The sequence below is a fragment of the Rosa chinensis genome, chromosome 5 (assembly GCF_002994745.2).
Source record: "Rosa chinensis cultivar Old Blush chromosome 5, RchiOBHm-V2, whole genome shotgun sequence".
Classification (NCBI taxonomy): Eukaryota; Viridiplantae; Streptophyta; class Magnoliopsida; order Rosales; family Rosaceae; genus Rosa; species Rosa chinensis.
The window spans coordinates 57,079,877-57,089,254 of record NC_037092.1 but is presented as its reverse complement, the minus strand read 5'-3'; the positions used below and the strand labels follow the sequence as shown (position 1 = coordinate 57,089,254).

The 9,378-nt window shown below is 39.3% G+C and overlaps 1 protein-coding gene across 1 annotated transcript; it reads right to left on the bottom strand.

Annotated features, from left to right (window-relative positions):
* Positions 1-2,498: 2,498 nt before the first annotated feature.
* Positions 2,499-4,050, bottom strand: LOC112164725 (serine acetyltransferase 1, chloroplastic). Its single transcript, XM_024301019.2, has one exon. It carries the CDS (start codon positions 3,954-3,956, stop codon positions 2,838-2,840), a length of 1,119 nt encoding a protein of 372 aa, XP_024156787.1. The 5' UTR covers positions 3,957-4,050; the 3' UTR covers positions 2,499-2,837.
* Positions 4,051-9,378: the final 5,328 nt, after the last annotated feature.

Here is a 9,378-nt window from a genome sequence, read left to right as displayed (position 1 = left end):
TACAAGTTAGAGAGTCCAAATTTGCTGCACTCGTCCCATAAGATTCCTTGTTACTGATTATTGGCTACTTCCATTTCAAACAACTGAGGCCACAACGTTGGACTTCACTGAACAGTTTTGCTACTCGGAGCATATCCTTCAGCAATGTTTAGTCTCTTATTGTAAACTGGCCGAAATACCTCTTTTGAGGGCGTGTTATCAAGCAATTCCTATAATCAGGATCTTCTCCTAAATACCTAAATTCAGACCATGCCACCGTCCACATTCTTCAAAAAATGGTGGAATCTATGAATAGAGATCCTAGTAGAATGGCCAGACCAGCCTTTTAGGCTCATCTCTTTGATCCAGAATGCATACATGGTCCTCAATAAACACATTTAGTATTTACATGTAGGAACATTGGAATTTGATTGGCTGCTGTCTAATAATGCATAAATGCTTATATTGAAACCATAGTGTGTCCCAGAGATACCAGTGACCAACTAACCTCACCTTAGCAATACAGATCCTACACATATAAAAGAAACAAACGGTGGAATCATAAAGATCAGCTATAGCAAGTAAAAGCGAGTAATTCATAAACCCATAATTACAGTATAGATTGGTTTGAGCATACTAATTTGAAAGCATTGCTAAGAGAAGAACCGCAGTTCGTATTCTCACTAGATATACAAACCATAAAGAAAGAAGCCCATTATATAATCCAACACTAACAGCTAATCCAAATTCCCACAGCACTCCCCAGGTCTGCCAATAGGTGAATTTGGGTTTTCACTTGAGAGTTTAAAGCACAAACATAACACCCCAAGTAGCTACTATGAATTAAAAAAGCCCAACCGCTAAATATTAAAACAGACTATAAGAACATAATTGAAGTATTGAACCACATCTGTAAGGAGGTATGCTTCACTGTGGACCTAGACTGTTAAGCTTAACAGAGTTCTCTTACTTCCAATGAACCTAGCTGAGTTCCCAACTTGAGCTGACAAAGTTTCACTTTCAATAAACATGTGTTTACTCCATCCTACTCTTAATTGCTTGACATTTCTTTATTTAAACTTGTTTACTAGTCCTCTTTAGGGTGCACCAATGTATTAGATTCAAGTTCCAACCATTTCTGATAATCAAAAGCTTGTCTGGAATACTAGAATTCAGATCAATCATCCAAACTTTTTGCAGAATTGTGGAAACTTGGATAGAGACCTAGTTAATCTCTATTTCCCATTTCTATGACTGATGTTAAGACCCTTACACTAGGAACACTCTTGGACAGAAACAGATTTTATTTTTATAGGTGGAACATTGGAATTGGATGCCTGCTATCTGAAAATGCTTATAAGCTATAACATAGAAAACACCACACTGTGTCCCAGAAACACCAGTTATTGACTAACCTCACCATTCAAAGAGTACATCCCATATATGTAAAAGAAACAGACACTGGATAGATACAATCAGCTACATAACAATTAACAAGTAAAAGATACAATCAAATCACAAGTTCATATTTGGTCATAGTAACAGATCCTATATATGGTTGTTCTTGTACTATTTATAGCAGAGATTGGTTTCAGTATTTAAATGATACTATCAAATCACCAGACTGTTTGCTAAGAGAAGAAACTTGGTTCTTACTTACCAGGAGCACAAACCTGAAAGGAATAAGCCCATTATATATATGAGCACTTAGCTGTTTATTTCCGCATAATTTTCTTTAAAGCGCTCTCTAGGTCTGCTAATTGGTGAACTTGGGTTTTCATATAAAATCTTCAAGCACAAAGAAAAAAACCCCAAATGCCAAAGGTAGCTAATATGTATTGAAAAAGCCCAAAAGCTGAAAACCAAAACACACCTTATTAAAAAAATAATAATAACAAAAAAAATAACATAATTAGACAACTCAGATAAAGGGAGGGATGGTCCATGATGCAGCTAGGAATCCTGTTAAGCTTAATTGAGTTCTCTTTCCTTTCCTTGCAATGAACCCAGCTGGGTTCCCAACTTGAGCTGACAAAGATCGACTTTCAGTAAACATTTGTTTACTAAATCCTACTCTTATTGTGTGTTAGTTCTTTATTTAAACTTGCCCGTCAGTCTTTAGGGTGCACCAATGTATTAGATTCAACTTCCAACTATTTTCTAATAATCAAAAGCTTATCCGAAATACCTGAATTCAGACATGCCATCATCCAAAGTTTTTGCACAATGGTGGAATCTTGTAAAACCGTTACTGAGGGTGTTAGACGACCAAGGTAATCTCTGTTTCCTACTTCTATGACTTTCCTGAGTCAACACTAAATTGTATATTTTCCTTAGAGTAGGACTACTGTTATGTAACTTACATGATTAACCCAATATTACCTCCTAGAGTAAGAATACACACTTCAGTAGTATTAAGTTTTCAGTCTACGCATACAAAGTTTAATGTGTACATGTAGGTGTTTCAAGAGATACCAATGACTATAAAATAAAAGGAAAGATAAACCAGCCAGAGCAAGTAAAGAAACTACTTCATAACTTCATATTAATACCACGAGAATGGGTCTTAACATCATGAAATGATACAGAATAGTACATAAAATCACAAGGCAGCTGTTTACCTCTAAGACTCTGTTTGCCAATAGGAGAACCTCAGTTCTCACTATGATCACAGGCCAGAACTGATAAATGATACACCAGCACGAACCAGCTGCTTCAACACATTTTTATCAGCTTAACGCCTCTCTGTTTGCTATTAGGAGAACTTGGGTTCTCACTTACACCACAAACAATAAGGTTACAAATACCAACTAATTGATATTGCAAAGGACCCAACAACTAAAAATGTAAACCCCTATCTAAATAACATAATCAGACCACTCAGTTATGTGGGAAGTGTGGTCCATTGTGAAGCTAGCCATCTTGTCAAGCTTCTTTGGATTCTCCTTCCCTCCAATCAACCTAGCTGGGTTCCCAACTGCAGTAGTTCTTGCTGGCACATCTTTCAGCACCACAGAACAAGCCCCAATCTTAGCTCCCTCCCCAATTCTAATGTTCCCCAAAATACAAGTCCCTGCCCCTATAAGCACCCCATCACCAATTTTCGGATGCCTATCCCCACACACCTTCCCAGTCCCTCCCAATGTCACATTGTGTAAAATTGACACATTGTTCCCAATCACCGCCGTCTCCCCCACCACTAAACCAGTAGCATGATCCAGCAACAACCCATGTCCGATTTTCGCCCCGGGATGAATATCCACAGCGAAAACCTCCGAAACCCTGTTCTGAATCAACAAGGCCAACACCTTCCTGCCCTGTGACCACAACTTATGAGCCACCCTATGTGCCTGGCAAGCCAGAAAGCCCTTGAAATTCAAGAAGCACTGAGTATAACTAATGCAAGCTGGGTCTCTCTCCTTCACTGCTCTTAAATCATCCCTCACAGCCCTAATGACTTCTCCATCTTCTAGAAACACCCCCATGAAAATATCCACAAGGGTACTACAGGAAAGACTAGAATTGCTCAACTTGACAGATAAATGATTAGCCAACGCGCTTTCCAGGGAGGTGTGAGACAAAATAGAAGTGTAATAGTAGCTAGACAAAATGGGTTCCTGATCAACATCCGAGCGGGCTTCGTCTTGCATTTTGAGCCATAAAGCATCGCCCTTTTCTTCCTCTGGGTCCAGATCATCCACCAGTCTGCGAGTCTGCGTGGGTTTTGTTCGGTTCTGGCAAATGGGTATGTGGGAAACTTGATCGGAAACACGACAGTACATCATGAAATTGTATTGTGTTTCTTGGTCCCGAGGGAGTGGCTGGTTTGTGGGTGTGTTGGCTCGGCAAGTGTTGATGCAAGCAGCCATGGGATTCAAGAGGGTGTTGTGAGTAGAGAATTTGGGTGGGAGGAGTTTTGGGGTTGACAAGAAAAGGGAGGCATTATATAGGGAGCGAGGTATGAGCAAAGCTTTCATGGAAATATGAGAGTTTTTGTTGGGAAAGTAAGAGAAATTGAGAAATTAAAAATGTAAGTGGTCAAGTGGGATTGTGTGGGTGTTCCGTGGAGAAGGCCTGGTCATAAGGGAGGCACACAAGCATAAATTTATAATGGTCCAAATTGTTTACGGTCTCCATCATGATTCATGATTCATGCTTCAGCTCAATGGTGTATGGCTTATCATTTCAGATAGATTATTTTATTCTTTTATTCTATATAATTATTGTATTTCTGTAGTAATTTAGTATTGTCCTTTTCTTAGTGCAATCCGTCCCCCTTTTTCTTTGGATTTTCAAATTTTTTCTTCCTCTTTCATATTTGGTCTTTTACATTTTCTTCTTCTTTCACATTTGGTCTTTCTCCAAAAAATCTTCTCGTGTGGTTTGATTTGTTGGCTTTGTTTCTTGTTTAGAACGAGGGAAGAAATTCATTCATTTCTCATTTTAGAATCCTTCCATCATTCATTTTCTCTATTAATTACGAATTTGATGCATATTATATCTTAGTTTTTCTATAACATACAAATGAAAATAGATTTTCATTTCTCATGCTTATTGAAAAGAGAAAAGAGTAAGATTTTGTTTTTCCTTTCGGCGAACCAAACAAGACCATGACACTAATAAGTAGTAAGAGCAAGTTCACTCGTAGTCAAGAAATGTCAAGGTCGAGAAGTCAAGAATTCGACCAGTCAAAATACTATTCACTGCCACTGGACATGGGTTTACACCCTTTTTTTTTTCTTGACCGGTCAAAACTAGGGGTGGGCGCGGTGCGGTTCTGGTCGGTTTGAGGCCCAAACCGGTTTTTTCGGTTGGCCTATATATCAAACCGCAACCGCATTACAAAAGGGCTGAACCGATTATTTCGGTTACACCATTTTTAGGTGTGGTGCGGGTCGGTTTCGGTTTGGAGCGATTTATTAATTTCAACTAGAAAGAGAGGGCCAAAATCAGGCTTATTTTTGCCCAACAATTTCAATAAGGCATAAATAAATTTTGAATGTATTTAGAGTCCACACTAATCGGCAAATGTCACCCAAATATTAAGCAACTTGCAGAAAGACCATAACAACACACACACACACACACACACACACACACATATATATATATATATATCAATGATCAAGCAAACATAGCAACTTATTACAAACTGAAAACCTAATCAAAAATGCATTTCTTATATATTGAAAACCAACATTTCCATCAATTGAGAAATAATAAATAAATAAAATTTAATTAAAATAAACTCGGTGTGGGTCGGTTTAAATCGGGCGGTTTATGACCCAAAACCACAACCGATCCGCTTTTATACGGTTCGGTGCGGTGTGATCATAAAACGACACCGTATTAATTCGGTGTGGTTACCGAACCGTTTTTTCGGTGCGGTTCGGGTCGGTAACCGCATTTTCGGTACAAAATGCCCACCCCTAGTCAAAACTGTTCATCTTTCACTGTTCATCCACTTTTACTTTATTTAGGGAGTCGTGAAAATTGACTTTTTATACGTTAGGAATTTGGGAAAACTTCCTTCATAAAAGTTGTAGAGCTCGTCGATACGATCTCGTGTATACATGGAACACAATATTCGGAGTTCTTATGAATTTATTATGAATTTTTGAAATCTGAAAATTTTCTATAAATAGTTTAAAAAAAAAAAATCATCCTTGTTTCAAAGGACGAAAATTTTTCTTTTTTTCATTCCCCCCCCCCCTTCCCGGTTCTCTCTCTTGCAGCTGCATAAGTCCTGGAGGGTTTCGTCCGACCCGACCCTGATTTGTCTCCTTCCTCCGACCAAGGACCCGCCCCCCCCCTTCCCGGTTCTCTCTCTTGCAGCTGCATAAGTCCTGGAGGGTTTCGTCCGACCCGACCCTGATTTGTCTCCGTCCTCCGACCAAGGACCCGCCCCCCCCCCCCCCCCAGGTCGCCTCACCTCGTCCGGCCGCTCCGTGGCGTCAGCCCACCCAGACGCTGCCCCCAGGCCGAGATCGAAGCAACCCCAGGCGGGTCTGCTTGCTGTTGCTGCTTCAGTTTCTCCTTGCTACTGCCCCCGAGGTCGCCTCACCTCTTCTCTCTCCGCAGACGTCACCCACGTTTGGGTGTGGGCCGAGCTGGCACAGGCCTTGGCTGGGCAAGGAAAATGTCATCCTCTTGCCTTTTTTCTTGACTGAAGTCAAGAAAGTTCATCCTTTGCCCGGTCAAGCTTCTGTTGGTGGAAAAGAGTTTTTTTTCTTGCCCGGTCACCACCTCAGCAAATCCATGCTTTGCCCGGTTAAAGAGGAACCGGTGGACTTGCTCTAACATAGTTAATAATTTGGACTCGAACTAGTTTGGGCTCTTGTTCAATTTCCTTTTTGCTCTATTTAGTTCATGTTTGTATACAAAAATATTCAAGATTGAACTCACTATTAAGGCCTTCAAGAAAACTAGTCGAGCATAAACTCTAGTGTATTTGGACTAACCATGATTAGACTTGCATGTTTCCAGATCTGTATATACGAAAATATAATATATGTATATCGAATCCTGGTGGATTTTGTATTAAAGTTTAGGATCCAAATACGTTTTAGGCTTCTCATCTTTTAGCTAGTGATGCCAACACCTCCTAACATAAAACCTATTGACTAATGGGTCTTCGTTAGAAAGCGTGTTGAGAAAAAGATATGGTAATCTCGCCTTATGGGGCAAGACTTCTAACAAAACGCCCTGAAATCAACTACGATGAGACATATTCTCTCGTAATGGATATAATCTTCATTGGAAGCCCTTAAAGAGTTAAGCGAAACCGCTGAACACATGAAATCGATTTTGAGATGAAAGATTTTGGGAGAACACAATTATGTCTCGGTTTGAAACTTGAGCATTGTGTTGATAGATACTTAGGCATTTTGACAAGGTCAAGCCTTCAAGAGTCCCCATGATCGTCCGTAGTCTTGATCCTAAAAAAAATTCTCTTTGTCCAAAGGATGATGACGAAGACGTGCTAGAGGCAAAAGTGTCTTAATTAAGTACAATAGACGCATTATTGTACTTAGCTCAATGCATAAGACAAGACTTCTCATTTGCAATGAACTTGTTAGCTAGATATACCTTTGCGCCAATGCGATTCCATTGAATTAGTGTAAAAGATATCTTTCGGTTCTTGAGATGTATGATTGATATGGGCTCGTTCTATTCCTACATAGAGACGGTGGAGTCGGACCCATCACACACTAGGAACGCCGCCAACATTGGCCTGCGTCCTCTATCCCCATCCCAAAACGACATGTGTTTTGGAAAGTTTTGCTGATGTTGGGTATCTCTCTGACCCATACAAAGGTCATTCCCAAACTGGTTAAGTGTTCACCATACGTAAAACTGCGATATCATGGAGGTCTACAGAACAAACCGTATATCTTCGAACAATGCAGAGATTATTGCTCTTTACAAAGCAGTTCGTGAATATAGATTAGATCCATAATTACGCATGTTCGAACAATTGTGGTTTGAAGTCTACCACAGACGAGCCTACGAGCATTTAGGATAATGTTGCTTGTTTTAAACAAATAAAGCAAGCTCATCAAAAGCGACAACACCAAGCATAATCAGCAACAACAGACTCTCCTCAAGATCAAAGTGAACTAGGTTTATCCGAACTCTCATGACCGTTGTCACCAGGGGGAGATGCAGACATCAGGGGAGATGTCTATATGTATGGTCTCAAAGGTGTGTTGTGCTCTTTTTTCCATTCAACCGAGGTTATTTTTGTCTCACAAGGTTTTTGTTACTCGACAAGATTTTTAATTAGGCAACGAGAATAGTACCATGTTTGGGCGACATAAGGGGGAGTGTTCAAGTAAATCCTGAATATGTGTCTGGCCCAAACTCTAGGTTACTTGACCTAGTTGTAATAGAGTTTTGAATTAAAGATATTCTCGAAGATATTCATAGATATCCGATTAATTGTACGATTATCTTTCCTTATATAACTGTGATTTTATGTCTTGCAATCTCTATATAAAGAGACTTCTATTATCAATGAAAGTACGACTCAATTCTCTTCTAATTCAGTTTTCCTTAAACACAATCATGATATATATATATATATATATATATATATATATTTTTTTTTTTAATGTGTGAAATCAATTTTGACACACCAGTCCAAAATCTCCTCTATTTTCATTAAATAGTGCCAATAGTTTTGCACTCGAAAAATGAATAATTACTTTGTAAATTTTACCGAATGCATCCTAAACTATCACGGGACCAACAAAGATCCGAAGAAGGGACCAACGCTGCCACCAAAACTTCAAAGAACGCCATCGTATGTGCTTTCGTGAGCCTCAGAAAAGTTCCCTTCTCCAGTTCTCCCTATTAATTGATAGACCTCATATTTGTTATATTATCTTGCCGTAACGTCATGGAAGGCACACCATGAATTCAAGCATTGTGGGTCCTGCCCTGTCTAAAACCTTAGAAATCTTAATCATAATATTTTGGCCCTTTTGTTTAATTACCAAGTAATCTTAGATTGTGATCGCATAAACTGCATAGTAGACCGGACCATATCATATTTTAAAACCTAAATTGAGCTTACGTAATGGGTTACATAACGACATAAACAGACAGATTCGTTATGGCGTGGAACCGATGGCTGGCTGCGGTCAAAGCTTCTTATCCGCTCTTTGGAATTCAAATCGAATTTGTGAGCCGCCACTTCGTCCCTCACAGCTCACGTCACTACCCAATTTAATTACTCCTTTCTCTTCCTCTTCAATTTCCTAATTAAAATTTCAAATCGTCGACTCAACTTTCCATCAGGAATCGACAACGCGTCTGGATCCTTAACTTTACATATATACCAATCACATGATTGTAACGGAGTATCTAGCTATGCTACTACTTGCAAGTGTTCTCTCTTTCCTAATTAAAATTTTTTTTTTTTTATTTTTATTTTTAAATGTTATAAACATCATAATTTTTTTTTTGATTGGAGGTGAGATAGCAAGCTACCTCGGTTACGTTAGCAAGTTAGTAACACACCCACCCAGTCAGTTCAGAAGTATCCCAGCATAGCCAGACTAATCTCCCGATGCAGGCGCACGAACCCTAAGGCCCCTCAAACATGTTGGCCACTAGGTGTGGGAGTGGGGATTCGAAAGCCAGACTTGGGGGTTCCAGACTGGGACCTTCGGCCACCCTACCACAACCTAGTGGTTAACATCATAATTTTTAATAGCAGAAGCCAAAATAGAGTCAAACTGTCAAAGTACGTTTAGTCGTTTACCGAGTTTTTTTTATATATATACAAAAAGACTGTAAATTAAAATTAGAAATTTCTTAAGCAACACTAAAGACCCTATTGATCCATGTTGAACCATTTATATGATTCTGACCTAAATTGGCTATGTTTCTCTA